The sequence below is a fragment of the Eurosta solidaginis genome, chromosome 5 (genome assembly GCF_040869045.1).
Source record: "Eurosta solidaginis isolate ZX-2024a chromosome 5, ASM4086904v1, whole genome shotgun sequence".
Lineage (NCBI taxonomy): Eukaryota > Metazoa > Arthropoda > Insecta > Diptera > Tephritidae > Eurosta > Eurosta solidaginis.
Genome location: NC_090323.1, coordinates 51,989,900 through 52,006,676, shown reverse-complemented (window position 1 = coordinate 52,006,676; position 16,777 = coordinate 51,989,900). Strand labels below are relative to the sequence as shown.

Here is a 16,777-nt window from a genome sequence, read left to right as displayed (position 1 = left end):
TCAAATTAAAGGTATTAATGAGAGTTTTAAAAGGGAGTGGTGTGAAGGCTAAAGAATCAGCGAAATAAGTGGCACAAAAAATTCCTGAAATCCAAGAATCAAATCCATTTTGGACTTTATACCCAAATATCTAAGAAATTTAACTGCCTTAAAAAATATCTTTATAATAAATATATACTTGGGGTTGAATCAAATTTTAAGTCTAATCCCAAAAATATCTGGCATTTTATCAAATCCAAAAAGAATGGTGTTGGGGTGCCTGCTGCTGTTTGCTTGGGTGATAAACTTGCTACCTCCCCCGTAGACATTGCAAACTTATTTGCCAAATTTTTTCAATCCAACTTCACAGTTGATGGAGGTTGTTTTACCAAACTATGTTTGTCATTCTGACCATGATTCAGCCTCGAATTTCAATGACCCAAAAAATTTGTTACTACCAAACCAACATGGCTTTGTTGTAGGAGGGGCTACCGTCAAAAACTTAGCCTTGTTTAGTGTATATTGCATTGATGCGTTTTCTTCAAGCCATCAAATATGTTGCATTTATACCGACTTCTCTAAAGCTTTTCACAAGGTATCTCACAATATACTACTACGTAAACTCGCTTCCCTCGGTTTTCACTCTGTATTTCTCAAGTGGTTGTATTTCTACCTAAGTAATAGACGCTGCATGGTCTCTATTGAGGGTGTATCTTCTAACTCTTTTACTGTCACCTCTGGGGTGCCCCAATGGAGCATCTTAGGCCCTCTTCTTTTCATTTTATTCATCAATGATATAGGAAATAATTTTGTGTCATCGGAGTTCTTATTTTACGCTGATGACCTAAAAGTTTTCTCCAGTATTCAAAATAGTGACAACGCCCAGCGTCTCCAAGAAGACTTAGATAGAGTTGCAATCTGGTGCCGTAATTCGCGTCTATCTTTCAATCTCAACAAGTGCTTTCTTGTCAGATTTTCCAAAATTCGCAATATTTTACCAACGACATATACTATCTCGGGTACTCCCCTGTACTTCCTTGATGAGATTAAAGACTTAGGGGTTATGTTTGACGCCTCGTTCTCTTTAAATAACCACATTACTATGTAATTTCAAGCGCGTATGCTTCCTTAGGTTTCGTGAGGCGTGATAGCACCAACTTCTCAGATCCCTATACCTTGAAACTGCTATACTCATCGTTTGTTCGATCCAAACTGGAATTTGCTGCATTTATTTGGAGAAATTATTACAAGTTTGCAATCGACAGGATTGAACGAGTACAAAAGATCTTCCTAAAATTGTGCCTAAGGTCCTTACATTTATCGGACGCAGTCTCTTCTTATCATTCCCGCTTGCTGCTAATTAATTTGAAACCATTAGAGCTCAGAAGGTCAACCCTTTCCTTGTCTTTCATTTTCGGAGTGTTAATGGAGATATTGATTGCTCCTCTTTACTGCACGCGATTCATTTTCTTATTCCAACGAGGTCTCTTCGTTCTCATAACCCCTTTTATATTAAACATAAGTCTACTAACTATGCGATAAATACTCCATTGTCGCGCTCTCTACGTAAATTTAATGAGATCTCTAATTCTATTATGCTTGATTTTTCTTATCCAAAGTCTATTTTTCTTAATTTACCTAACTCTGTTTTGTAGCTAGGCTTAGTTATTCGTTTTAATCAGTAAGAACAATTGTTGTTTTTGACTTTTCGAAAAACAAACTAAATAAATAAATTGCCAACCCAACTACCCCAGGCGAATCTGTTTATTTAGCCGCGAGGCTCTGGCGGCACCAAGCTCTTCGCAGAAGGAGGGGAAGGATCTAGAGAGTTCAACTTGACCACATAAAAACGTTCCCGATAGTGCCCTAATGGTGCTATTTTCAAGAATTTACCGCTTCAATATTTTGTTTGTGATGCTACCCAGCAGAAATATGGTTAACTTTAAACCAAGTATTAGTTGGCTTCCAATAAACCAACGTGCAAAAAAAAAATGTTGTATGGCAATGGTCGCAAAATATTCCGAAGTGGCTTTTCCTGTGTTGATTATAAGCTAAATATTAGCATAATTTCAGTGAAAAAAGTTAGCCTATTACTAACTGCAATATGAGCGGTTGGCAGTATAAACGGGATTTAAGAGAATGCATAAAAGCGACACTTATAAGCATATCCGTATAAAATCAGTAAAAGAAAAAAGTTAGTTGAATCATGTTATCAGGTTAAAGGGGGGATGTGCATGCACATCAACTAATATAGACCGAAGTGGCACCTCAATGCTACCTGTGTTTATTTTTGTCCCTTTCAAATATATTAGAATATTTTCGGAATCATTTCTAGAATGTATCGGGAACGATTTGGAACGATTTCAGAATCACGTTGGAGTTCGCTTAAAATTATGTCGAAACCATTTAGAACTGTACATCAATCCGACATTCCGAAAACTCACAAGACTATACGGTACTAATTTGGAAAATTTCAGGATCACTTCAGGAATATTGTCGATATAATTTCGAGACACCTTTTTTGTCATTTCAAAACGATTTCGAAAGTATTTAAGAAATGTTACAGGGTCACTTCGGGATTATTTAAGGTACTATTTTGGAACTGTTTCTAGATTAACACTTCGAACCAATTTTATAGTACTTCGAAATAGTCCCGAAATGATCCTATAACAGACCTAAAATGGTTTCGAATTGATCCAGATGTTGTTTCAAAACATTATCTAGAATATTCCCGAAGTGATCCTGTAAAAATCGTAAAAAGGTTTTGAAATAGTCTTCAAATGATCCAGAAGTTGTACGTAAATGATTCCAAAAACAGTGCCGAAATGCTCCTTAAATTTTTATCCGGACATTTTCCCAAAATTTCCCATAAATAATTTTGAAATAGTTTAGAAATGATCATTAAAATATTCCCGAAATTTTCCTAAGTCATCACGAAATTGTCACGAAATAGTGCCGAAGTAGTCACAATATGGGCAAGAATGTATAATACAATTTCACTCCCTTCAAAATGTAATCGAAGTACATCAATCCGTTACGCATGGACAAAGGTGGCATCTAGCGCCTTATTAGTTGACATGCCTGTGCATGTCATACCTATTTCGTCTGAATTATTTAAAAACACATTTTTGGCCACTAAATCAAGCCCCCTAGCCCATAGTACAGCATGTTACTACATAAATAATTGTTATAATTTTTCCAGCAACTAGTACTTGTAGTTAAGCAAACAGCCTCATACATTTACACATAACATGTCTTTTTTTAATTTTTTACGTTTCTACTTTAAAAACAATTTTATTTTAATGTATTTAACTTTTTTATTGCCACTGCGCTATTTGCTAACAAGTCAAGTGCGAGGTTATTGCTATTACTCAGTAGACCGGTTAGTCGCTTAATTTGTTAACAGTTTCGCTTGTTATGCTCTTAGCCGCTGTTATGCTTTAACTAAGTATTGTGAAACCTCAATTTCAGTTATGTATATATACATACATACATAGATACAAGTAAATATTACATTTTAAATGTCATTGCCACAGCTGTTAAGCGATATTTGTTTAGAACTTCATTGACAAATGCTTTTGCCAAGCTTCTAAGTTTACTTATTTTTGTAACAACTGTAATATTAGTCATAGCCAACAAACAAAAAATAATTACCCTTCCCTTCAAACTTACCAATTTCATATCTTAATGCCTGGTTTTTCAGTGCAAGTTTAAACTTCAGTTAAAGTTAACTATTAGAGTTTAACCTTGCTACTTTGTTCGATAACATGAAATATTGCTGCTCATCTTAGCTTAAGTGGCCAAAGTGGCGGGGCTCTAGTCAACTTTAATTGTAGTTGAAGTGTCGGAACTATTTTGACTCAGGGTCCACTACTTCGAAAGGTTCCAGAAAGTGGTTGTTGTTGTTGTTGCAGCGATAAGGTTACTCCCCGAAGGCTTTGGGGAGTGTTGTCGATGTAATGGTCCTTTGCCGGATACAGATCCGGTACGCTCCGGTAACACAGCACTATTAAGGTGCTAGCCCGACCATCTCGGGAACGACTTATATGGCCACATTAAACCGTCAGGCCATCCCTCCCCCCCCCCCCCCCCCCCCCACCCCCAAGTTCCATGAGGAGCTTGGGGTCGCCAGAGCCTCGTCTGTTAGTGAAACGGGATTCGCCGCTCAAAGGTAAGGTTGACAATTGGGTTGGAGAAGCTATATATTGCGCTACACAACCCCTTGAATCCCTTCAAGAAAGTATAGTTCTGTTTCTTAGAAACTATCAACAAAATTCCTGTCACCGGGTTTAAAACTTGTTTTGCTCTTAAAATGGTATATAAACTTTAAATTATTATCCGATGTGGCACGATTGACAAGTATGACTTCTTTTTAATTTTTGTAGATATGGGCATTTGCGATGACTACAAAAATTGAAACAAACGAAGATATTTAACCTTTTTTGACGAACTTTCGATATTAGTAAGGTACTCGAATTATTGCTAAGTTGCGATTATTCAAATAATCTAAACATGTCAACCATTCGAATTTCGATTAATGAACATAAAAGAAAATATAAAGTCGAGTATTCGATAAATCGATTAATTTGAAACGTTTAAAGGGCTCTTCAGTATTTCACAGTCCGACTTTGACTCAAAAAAACTGAAGACGAAATACGGCAAAACTAATCCCTAATAGATCTCGAAATGAAATTTAAAAATCCATAACTATTTAAGAATGACTTCGAATTAAATTTTTTTTTATAATGCCTATTGAAAACACCAAGTTACTTTAATTGTTTTCCACGTGGTTCTGTACAAATAACCCCGGAGAGTATTTTCAGTGAAGTGAGGCTTCCCTCTTCCTTTTCTTCCATAGGCGGTTTTTGATATGAGTGCCTCCTGAGCAGGACCAACTTCTTGTATTCGCATAACATGGCCTAGCCAGCGATGCCTGTGTAATCTGCTCGACTATGTTGGTATCTGCATAAAGCCCATTCAGCGCATTATTCAGGTCACATGCAAGTCTAGCACGTTTCAAATGCCGATGGAAAACTAAAACGATTAATGTTCGAGTGGAAACTAACACGTTTCATTATTTGCGTGGAAGACAAACACTTTTAATTTTTTCACTTCTTATAGTTTGACCATTTTCTCGCCGCCATTTTCGAAAAGCTATCAAGTCATCAATGGACGCCCGCAGCTGTGTTGTTTTTTAATCGGGATATTACTATTCGTTAACTTTTTATACTGAAGTGGGGGAAACCGACTACTCACCTTATACCTTTCTATATTAAAATAGTCTTAAATGAGCTAATGAATAATAAAAATCAGGTTTATTACTATTTTAAAATCTATAAGGAATATTATGCAAATTTATTTTGCGTCAGACGCTAACCAATTTTGTGTCCTACCCAAGTGATTATATGAATCTAATTTAATGCAACTTCAGCGTTCTCCCTCTATTTAATAAATTAATTCTTCTCTGATTTTCATTGCAGATCCTCAACAATGTCGATGGCAATGAATACTACGCCAAGTAAATGGCATTTTGCTGCACATATGGGTGAATTGCTCCGATATACGGGTGATAATCACAGCGGTCCAATGGGTTGTGCTAATCTATGGCCCAGTTGTCCAATAAGCTCGAAAAAATTAATGAAATTATCATATAAAGTAAAGCTTTAAGGATAGGAGTAAATATTAAGAGATTACCAAAGCAGGATTAGAAATTGATATAAAATTAAAAATTGAAGTAATTTTTTAAGCTCAAGGAAGTACTAAGTATAAAATAAGCTTTAAGTTATATATATATATATATATATATATATTTGTTTGTACTTATGTATACATATGTTTGTACATATGTATATATAAAACTATACGTTAAATTTAATGAGAGACATACTGAGGGTGAATAACTTTAGCTTATAGGAAGTGAAAGAAATAATACAACACAAACGACGTTTCAAAAAAGCCCCAGCGAGTTAGGGGGCTTAGAATATATCCGCGGTAAGTATGCCTGTCGTGAGAGGCGACTAAAAAACCAGGTTGTAGTGCACTATAAATTTCATGGCTGACATACATTTATATTGCTGCGTGTATTTTGTTGTTGTGCTTTACAATACGGACAATCCATAAATTCCATGCGCCGTTTGAAAGACATAGCAAATCCCCTTTATGTCTGAATATGCTATTTGAAAAAAGTGTGTCTGTGGATTTTGTTATTGTTGTAGACAGCCTTGTGAAAAGCTCTATATCGGATCTGGTACAGGAAAATTTGGCGCTAGTGAAATGCTTAGCACTTCGACTCCTCTCGTACTGGTTGTGGGGTTTCTAAAATTTGATTGGACTTGATAGCGTCACTTAAACCGAAGGAACTTGAACTAACTCGGTGTATTATTATTTTGTTAGTGCACCAAGACCCGAAATTTTTCTCTAAGGTCCTCTAAAATAAGATAAGTTTGGTTACTTTTTTCATTACCTGCCTGATTACACCAACGATATATATGAATAAGTTAACGATAAACATATTACATGCGGGGGGAATTTTAATAACATTATGCTTCTCGCCCTGCATTTAGATATCAATACTGACATTGGTTTTCGACGATAGGTTGCCATGTGCTCCTGTTTTTGATGGCGATTCAAACGCTTTTCACAGGTTTTATGGACTGCCAGATATATATACAGTGCGCTCTTGAGATAGCACTCTAAGGTACTAGCCCATCTCTCAAACGAACGATTTGAAATGACCCACTCTTTCCATCTGGGTCTTCCTACAACTTCTTCTGTAAGGAACTTCAACATTTATATAACGCCTGAATAGCCTCGATTACGTTGTGTATTTTACTGTTTGAGAACAACACGAAAGTGAATTATACGCTATTCAGGGCAGAGTGTATCATATATCATATGGTTTTATCTTTGCTGTGGTAGGGCCGCAATATACATATCACAATATAGTTTTAACGTGACATACTATTCTTTCTTGTATCCCCTTCTTTGTGGAGTTTATGTAGTTTGTTTGCTTTAAAGTAAAATAAAAAGTATCGATTTTAAATATGCATGTGTGTTAACTGAAAGCTTTGTGTGTAAGTACTCGTTTGTATTTTTGAATGTGAAATAAAATTAGTTCTGAAAAAAAACCTTTAGAAGCCAATTCTGGTGAGTAATATTTATTATTCGCCACTAAGCTTTAATATTTTTTTCCATAACGAAGCTAATATTACTTTCAGAAAGAAGCCACTTAAACATAACTAAGTATGTAAACATATGTGTACAGAAATATTGTAAATATTTTATATATTTTATGAAACTATGTAAAGGCCCGAACACACAAGAATATCCTATTTGACAATCCGCAGTCAACTCATCTGTCAGCGCACGATAGTGCATACAACCACATGTGGATCGTCAAAAAGGTTATTCGTATGTGTTCGGGCCTTAAGTACGGGTTCTGAAAATCTATATATATTAAGATACGTATAGCTATGTTAATTATGTATGCATTTTGTGTATTATTTTGAAATTCTGCTTTAAATAAATAATAATTAAATTCGTTAGTTAATACCTATGTCAGGATACGATAGTTATATTCATAACGAAGAAATGAGAAAATATTAATAAAAATGTAAAACAAATCTTAAATGTATGACGTATATCTTCTAGCTCACATTATAAGCTAAGCAGGTAAGTTGGTGGATTATAAAAATAAATAAATAACTGATATCAATGTCATCAGCAACGCCAGTAGTAGCACGCTTTTATAGAATATTGTTCCCGAGCTGTTAAATTTTGTAGCTAGTATAATTTACTCCAGCATCAAATCGCATGATAGGGGTTCACCCTGTGTAAAACCTCGTTTAGTTTCGAGCGCCTTCAGAGTTTCTTCTCAATTATAACTGAGCTGATGTTGTTGTTGTTGTAGCGATAAGGACACTCCCCGAAGGCCTTGGGTAGTGTTATCGATGTTGATGGTCTTTTTGTCGGATGCAGTTCCGATATGTTCTGGTAAGAAGCACCATTAAGGCACTAGCCCGACCATCCTGGGAACAATTTGGTATGACCACATGAAACCTTCTAGACCATAGCGCCCTCCCACCCCCTAGATCCATGCGGCAATTGAGGTCGCCAGTGCCTCGGCTGTTAAATTTACAGGATTCGCCGCGGGTAGGTGAGGCTGACGATTGGTTTGGATAAGCTATATAATGCGCTGGAAACCCCTTCAAAGGGTTGCGCTACACAATCCCTTCAATCAATGTGGGATTCTAGTCGCCTCTTACGATAGGCATACCTACCACCGGTATATTCTAAGTCCCCTAACCCGCTGGGGTGTGACTGAGCTGATAGTGTTGCTCAACGTGATTTTGCACAGCCTTATAAGTTTTTCGAGGAAGCCAAATTCAGAAAATGCGGCATATGGACATCTCCTTCGCTGGGGGATATGGGGAGAGGACACCACCCTGTGGCACCCCTAGTTTAATTCTTCTTAGTTTTGATGTCTAAATTGCACGGATGCCTGCCGTTCACCCAGATAATTTGCGGTCCACCTTTTAAGACATGGGGGAAGGGTAGATCCTTCAAGGTCTTGCAGTAACGTGCCATGGTTTATCATATCAAAAGCTTTTGATAGGTCTAGCGCAACGAATACTGTTCTATGGTGGGTGTTTTGCAATTTATATGAGTGCTAATGGCATTTAGCGCAGTGGTGGTGCTGTGGAGTTTTCTGAAACCAAGCTGATGGGAGAAAAATGGCTTCAAGCGTCTTGGCTACTGGCGATCGGGCGATATGACTCTCCTATGCTAGCTGGTTTCCCAGGCTTTAGTAGCGGGACCACCTTGGCCATTTTCCATTTTTCGGGAATGACGATGGTGGAAAGAGACAAGTAGACGAAATGCGCTAAATATTTGAAACCCTCTTTCCCAAAGCTATTAAGCATCAACATGGCTATGCCGTCTGGGCCCCATTGCTTTTGGATGGTATAGCATGGCCAATGGCATCTTCAACCTCTTTGGCGGTGATGGTAATTGGAGACACGCTGAATTTATGCTTATGAGTCTCTAGAATGTTTGTACGATATGGGTATCAAATGAAATGTGTTAATGAATATTTTAAAAAGAAGTGGGCCTTAGTTCTATAGGTGGACGGATTTTCGAGATATCGGCATAAAGGTGGACCAGGAGTGACTCCAGAATGCGTTTGTATGATATGGGTATTAAATGAAAGGGGTGTTTAAAAGGCAGTGGGACTTAGTTCTATAGGTGGACGCATTTTCGAGATAACGCCATAAAGGTGGACCAGGGGTGACTTTATAATGCGTTTGTACGATATGGGTATCAGATTAAAGGTATTTATTTGTTTATTTATTTATTAATTAGGGTTCTAAAAGGGAGTGGCCCTTAGTTGTATATGTGAAGGCGTTTTCGAGATATCGACCAAAATATGGACCAGGGCGACCCCGCTTCCCAAGGCAGTCGGTTCTATGTACCGGAGCGACTTGGGATTTTTCCCGACCAAGGACTGTCATTTCAGTGTGACCCCATTTAATTTGTTGTTTGGGAAGGTATCGAACCCAATCCGGGTCCGTCTCCTGACCCCGGTCCTGAGAAATGGTTTTGCAGCATTTGCCAGAAAAGAATCTTTTTAGGACGGTCATACTCTGTTCAGTGTGTCTCGTGCAAGGGATGGTTGCATCGGACAGGTTGTTCTGGGCTTGATCCCAAAACCCGACGTCCACGTAACTTTTATAAATCTTTTGTGGCTCCTTGCTGCTCACGCCCAAGGGCGTCCCGTAGTCTACGCCTAAGCGTATCCCCACTACCTTCCAGCAGCTTCGCTGCTCAGCAAGCCACAACAAGTACCCGCTGCTGCTCGCGCCCCACGGCGCCAACAACTCAAACAGCTGATACCACTCATAACTACTACCTTCGTAGTAGAGCTGGTAGCAATGCTGAGCATCAGCCCCTGCCCCCGTCTTCTTCTCCCCCCTTCTTTTCTGGCAGCAATCGTGCAGGTCAAGGAAACAGACTCTTAGTCCCTGCCTCCGTTTGCACCGTCTGCCAGCACAGAATATATAGGTTTGCGACATCCGCTCAATGCAGCTCCTGCCTTGGGTGGTGCCACTTTCCTAGATGTTCTGGTCTCCGCGACGGCAACCCCTCGACGGGTTTCATCGCGCCATGTTGCCAAGTCGCAAACCCAAATCATCCGGGTACCCCAATGCTTGCCCAAGGGCGCCCAGTCCCAAGGCCACAACAGCAATTGCGTCCTGGCCTTCCACAACCTAGGCGTAGTCACCCCTCACTTACCCCTAGAGTGGCGGCGTCACCCCTCATGTACTTCAGAATTCTGCAGTTCAACTGTAATGGACTAACTGGGAAGATTACGGAGATAGTCGGTTTCATGAAGCGGCACAACATCCGCATTGCTGCGATTCAAGAGACTAAACTCACAGCAAGATCTGCATTGCAGACCTACTCTGGTTATAATGTCCACAGGAAAGACCGCGAGAGCGGAAATGGAGGCGGCCTCGCGTTTATTATACACCACTCTGTGCAATATCATATATTTGATCCTGGCATCGACCGCAGTGACAATGTCTTAGAACGTCAAGGCCTATCTGTCCGGTCAGGCGATGCAAATCTAGAAATCATCAACATCTACATCCCTCCTGTCACCTGTTGCCCCAGTGGATACCGCCCTAATATCGAGGCCTTACTCACTGGCAACAATCGCATTATCTTAGGCGATTTCAATGCCCATCACGACCTATGGCATTCAAACTTGCGGGCGGACAGTAGGGGTGAGATGTTGGCGGATCAAATAGACGAAACGACGTTCTGCACAATAAACGGAGACGCCCCCACACGTATGGTAGGAAGCTGTCATAGCTCGCCAGATATCTCAATCGTGAGCGCAGAACTCGTAAACTGCGTCAACTGGCAGTCGATGGTAACATTGGCATCCGACCTTATTTCGTTCGAGCGTGCCGCCGACTTCATCGTCACCGAAAAACGCACTTTCATAAACTTCAAAAAAGGAAAGTGGGAAGAATATAAATCTGCAACAGACAGCAGCTTTGCTGCCCTCCCTATCCCGACTGATGCCCGCCAAGGGGAGCGTGCCTTCCGTAAGGTCATTGAATTCGCCTCGGCACATTTCATTCCCGCCGGGAGAATTCCCGAAATCCGGCCCCACTTCCCGGCGGAGGCCGCGAGCTTAGCGAGGGAACGCGACCTTATAAGACAGCTTGATCCAGGCGACCTCCAAATAAGGGATATAAACCAACGCATCATATTGCTTGTGGACGAACACAAGCGGGCGAAATGGGAAGAGCACCTAAGAGGTTGTAACCTCTCTACCGGTGTAGGTAAACTTTGGTCCACCGTAAAGTCCCTATCGAATCCGACTAAGCACAAAGACAAAGTTTCCGTCGCCTTTGGCGATAAGGTGCTGTCGGATGCGAAAAAATGCGCGAGCGCTTTCTGCCGACAATATATAATGCATCCTACGGTCGACAAAGATAGACGGAGAGCCAATAGACACGCACATAAACACAAACTCAGCGCGTCACCAATTGCCATCACCGCTAGAGAGGTTGAGGACGCCATTGGTCGCGCTAAACCATCCAAAGCAGTGGGCCCAGACGGCATAGCCATGCCGATGCTTAAAAACCTAGGGAAAGAGGGTTTCAAATATTTAGCGCATGTCTTCAACCTGTCTCTTTCCACCTTTGTCATACCCGAGAAATGGAAAATGGTCAAGGTGGTCCCGCTACTAAAGCCTGGGAAACCAGCTAACGTAGGTGAGTCATATCGTCCGATATCTCTCCTATCGCCAGTGGCAAAGACGCTTGAAGCCATTTTGCTCCCTTATTTCCAAGCACATTTGCAGCTAGCCCCTCATCAGCATGGCTTCAGAAAACTCCATAGCACTACCTCCGCGCTAAATGTCATTAGCACCCAGATAAATTGCGGTTTGAATCAATATCCCCACCATAGAACAGTACTCGTAGCGTTAGACCTATCAAAAGCTTTTGATACGGTCAACCATGGCTCGTTACTGCAAGACCTGGAAGGGTCTACCCTTCCCCCATGTCCTAAAAGGTGGACGGCAAATTATCTGGGTGGTCGGCAGGCATCGGTGCAATTCAGAAACGAAACATCAAAACAAAGGAGAATTAAACAAGGGGTGCCACAGGGTGGTGTCCTATCCCCGCTTTTGTTTAATTTCTACATATCTAAGCTACCTTCACCACCGGAAGGATTCACAATCGTTTCCTACGCCGATAACTGCACAATAATGGCCACAGGTCCAGGCCCAACGATCGATGAGCTATGCAATAAAATAAACGGCTATCTCCCTGATCTCTCCAGTTTTTTCGCCTCGCGAAACCTGGCATTGTCACCGACTAAATCTTCCGCGACCTTATTTACAACATGGACGCCCCAAATGTCGACCATATTGAACATCCACGTCGATGGCACTACGCTACCGACTGTCCTACACCCCAAAATCTTGGGTGTGACGTTTGATCAGGATCTACATTTTGGTGCGCACGCAACCGCAATTGTTCCAAGAATTCAGAGCCGTAATGAAATCCTCAAATCCCTTGCTGGCAGTACCTGGGGAAAAGATAAAGAAACGCTCTTGACCACATACAAAGCAATTAGCCAGCCGATTACGTGCTACGCGTCACCCATATGGTCGCCAAGCCTAAAAACCACCCACTGGAAGAAACTACAGGCCTGCCAAAATACTGCTCTCAGAATCGCCACGGGCTGTCTTCTTATGTCCCCAGAACACCATCTGCATAATGAGGCGAGAATACTCCCCATCAGGGAGAGAAATGAGATGCTGACCAAACAGTTTCTGTTGAATACCCAGAAACCTGGGCATCCCAACAGACATCTGATTGACGAACCAGCACCGCCTAGGGGCCTAAGGAGTCATCTCCGTAAGCATTTTGAGGAAATACGGCACCTGAGAACCCAGCCGTATGAAGCGGAAAAACACAAGCAGGTCCTTGGTGAACTCCATAGACAGGCGTCGGACCTTTATGTCGGGAATTGCCCGGTGAATCCAGTACTTGAAGAAAAATATCCAGAACTCGCAGAAGAGGAACGCATACTCCCCAGGGAAACGCGTGTCACTCTTGCTCAACTTCGTTCTGGATACTGTAACAGGTTAAACTCTTACCTATCCAGAATCAACCCCGACATACAAAATGTATGCCCTGCTTGCAATGTGTCCCTACATGACACCAACCATCTCTTTAATTGTAATGTGGAACCAACGCCTCTAACACCCCTTTCCTTATGGTCCACCCCTGTTGAAACGGCAAGTTTCCTTGGACTCCCGTTAGAGGATATTGATGACAATTTGTGATCGGTCGCGGCTATTAGGTGGGGCGAGCATTGCTACAACAACAACAACAACAACCCAGAACATCATCTGTCGGGTACCGCTAATATATTTATATATTGTGACGAATATTAGTAACACTAAGGGGTACTATCATCTCTAAGCCGATACTAAGCAGTGATTCGTATGCACATTAACAAATCAATCATTATGCCTACCCATATGTCCATACGAACAGCGGAGAGTAACGCACAATTACATGCATATATCAGAGATATTCCCAAAAGTATGCAATCATTTGTGTAAGTATCACTCACATATACACGCGCATGTGCTATGAGAGAAGCTATAAAATCGTGCATCTGTAGCTATAGCTGAGAAATTTATAGCTGATAACTAACTAGTTAATTCTAGAAATGAATCGCCTAGAAATATGTTAACGAGGAAACCAAACAGTATAAAAAGCAGCAACAGTTGAGGCACGACAGTCAGTTTGATTTAAGCAAGCTATCAGTTGCGAAGTATAAGTGTTATTGTGAAGTACTTTAATAAAGGCCATTTTGCATTATTGAATAGTGGAGTTATTTATTCAAGAGTTTAGTGATCCGAACGTTAGGAGAAGGTTGCAAATAAGAGGAATTGCACTAAATTCGTTACAATATGTAATACCACGAACAGTATTCCTGCCAATATTCCAAAGGTTTTTGATTTCGCCCTGCAGAAATTTTTACTTTCCTTCTACTTAAAATGGTAGGTGTCACACCCATTTTACAAAGTTTTTTCTAAGGTTATATTTTGCGTCAATAAATCAATCCAATTACCATGTTGCATCTCTGTTTTCGTACTTGGTATAGAATTACGGAATTTTTTTCATTTTTCGTAATTTTCGATATCGAAAAAGTGCGACGTTCATAATCGGAATTCGGTAATTTTTTATACCAAGATTAAGTGAGTTCAGATAAGTACGTGAACTAAGTTTAGTAAAGATACCTATATCGATTTTTGCTCAAGTTATCGTGTTAACGGCCGAGCGGAAGGACAGACGGTCGACTGTGTATAACAACTGCGCTTGGCTTCAAACCAATGTCGCCCATTATCAAAGAAAACAGTTATCGTCATAGAATCTATGCCTCTACCAAATTGCACAAGGATTGGTAAATTTTTGTTCGACTTATAGCATTAAAAGTATTCTAGACAAATTAAATGAAAAAGGGCGGAGTCACGCCCATTTTGAAATTTTCTTTTATTGTTGTATTTTTTTTTTACCATGTCATTACTGGAGTTGAATGTTGACATAATTTACTTATATTGTAAAGATATGGTAAATTTTATTTAGCACATATATAGTAATAGTGGTAACGTTCCTGCCAAATTTCATCACGATATCTTCAACTACTCCCAAATTACAGCCTGCAAAACTTTTAAATTACCTTCTTTTAAAAGTGGGTGGTGCCGCGCCCATTGTCCAAAATTTTACTAACTTTCTATTTTGCGTCATAAGGTAACCCACCTACAAAGTTTCATCGCTTTATCCGTATTTGGTAATGAATTATCGCATTTTTTCGGTTTTTCGAAATATTCGATATCGAAAAAGTGGGCGTGGTTATAATCCTATATCCTTCATTTTAAATAGCGATTTGAGATGAGTGCTCAGGAACCTACATACCAAATTTCATCAAGATACCTTAAAATTTACTCAAGTTATCGTGCTAACGGACAGACGGACAGACGGACGGACCTGGCTCAATCAAATTTTTTTTCGATACTGATGATTTTGATATATGAAAGTCTATATCTATCTCGATTTCTTTATACCTGTACAACCAACCGTTATCCAATCAAAGTTAATATACTCTGTGTGCAAAGCACGCTGAGTAAAAAAATAGGCTTTATTTGACCAAATTGTGCTTTAATGCAAGTCAAAAGACTCCACTAGTACAACCCAACATTTCGCTAATCATCTTAGCATCCTCAGGGGTGAACTACATGTATTTCAATTATTTTTCCCATATCAATCAACAACAACAACATTATAACATGTAAGAGAAAAAAACAATAATTAAGAATTAAATATATAAACCTTACTGATTAATGTCACAATTGTATATGAAGCACTTACAATTTTTGTATACGTTAATATTGTTACGAATATTAGCAACATTAAGGGGTACTACCATCTCTAAGCCGATGCTAAGCAGTGATTGTATGCACATGAATAAATCAATCATTATGTATCTATATAAACGAATCAATCATCATTTCTACACATATGTATGTACACGCAGCTGAAAAGCAACGCACAACCACATGCATATATCTGAGATACTCCCGAAAGTATGCAATGAGAGCAGCTATAAAATCGTGCAATTGTGGTTACAGCTGAGAAATTTGATAGCTGATGGCCAACTAGTAGATTATGGAAATGGAAGCGCCTAGAAGATGCGAACGAGGAAATCAGAGAGTATAAAAGGCAGCAAATGTAGAGGCGCTGGAAGCAGTTTCGATTAAGCACGCTATCTATCGGGCAATAGTAGAGTTATTTATTGTGAAGTACTTGAATAAAGGCCATTTTGCATCATTAAATATTGGAGTTATTTATTCAACAGTTTAATGATTCGAACTTAGCAGAAGGTTACAAATAAGAGGATTTGCAGTGAATTCGTTACAATATGTTATTCTTACATATTGCACTTAACTTTATCACCAATATACATATTTTAATTTAAATTAGTTTAGTCAAAAAATTTATGTTGATACCCGTTTGTTTGGGTACACTTGTCAAATGTGGTTAATTGTTTAGTTGGACTTTGATTCATGTATGTTTGTTTGTATGTATGTAGCTTGTTTCATATGCATAAGAGATAAGCCGATGAAGTGTGATCTGTGTCTTCTTTTCTGTTTACTGTTCTGTTTCTGTTTTATAATATCCTTAAAATCTATATTTTCCTGTTTCGCTTTGTCTTAGATTTTCGCGTTATGGAGGCCAGCTGTATGACCGGTTGCCAGTGGCTGATCCAGCACGATTTGGGAGGGGGAAGGCGATTTAAGTCAACTTTTTAAGTAAGATAACTTATGGTGAATGAAATCTGAACAAACGTATTATAGTCGAAACAATGTATGAAATGGTATTTGTTTTATTTAAAGTAAATTTATTTTAATATCTAGATATATAAGATAAATTTATCAATAAATATTTACCCCATTACGGCTTGCTTTTTGTATTTTTTCCGGCAATTTCTTCATTGATTCTTGATTTCCTTTTATATCGATATTTTTAAGCTCCTATTTTATTTTTATACTCAGTTGAGCAGAGCTCACAGAGTATATTAACTTTGATTGGATAACGGTTGGTTGTACAGATGTAAAGGAATCGAGATAGATATAGACTTCCATATATCAAAATTATCAGTATCGAAAAAAAATTCGATTGAGCCATGTCCGTCCGTCCGTTAA

At 39.5% G+C, this 16,777-nt stretch overlaps 1 protein-coding gene across 2 annotated transcripts in view; it reads left to right on the top strand.

The window, feature by feature from the left end:
• The window catches only part of geko, a 93,592-nt gene extending 77,063 nt beyond the window's left edge, over positions 1-16,529 (top strand). The window contains exon 3 of one of the 2 annotated variants that reach the window (XM_067791217.1): positions 16,290-16,529. In XM_067791217.1, coding sequence (XP_067647318.1) covers positions 16,290-16,371 — 82 coding nt within the window. In that variant the 3' untranslated portion in view covers positions 16,372-16,529. Of the gene's footprint in view, positions 1-5,459; positions 7,609-16,289 lie in introns of those variants that run through there. The other variant, XM_067791216.1, reaches the window with a different exon arrangement.
• The last annotated feature ends 248 nt before the right edge of the window (positions 16,530-16,777 follow it).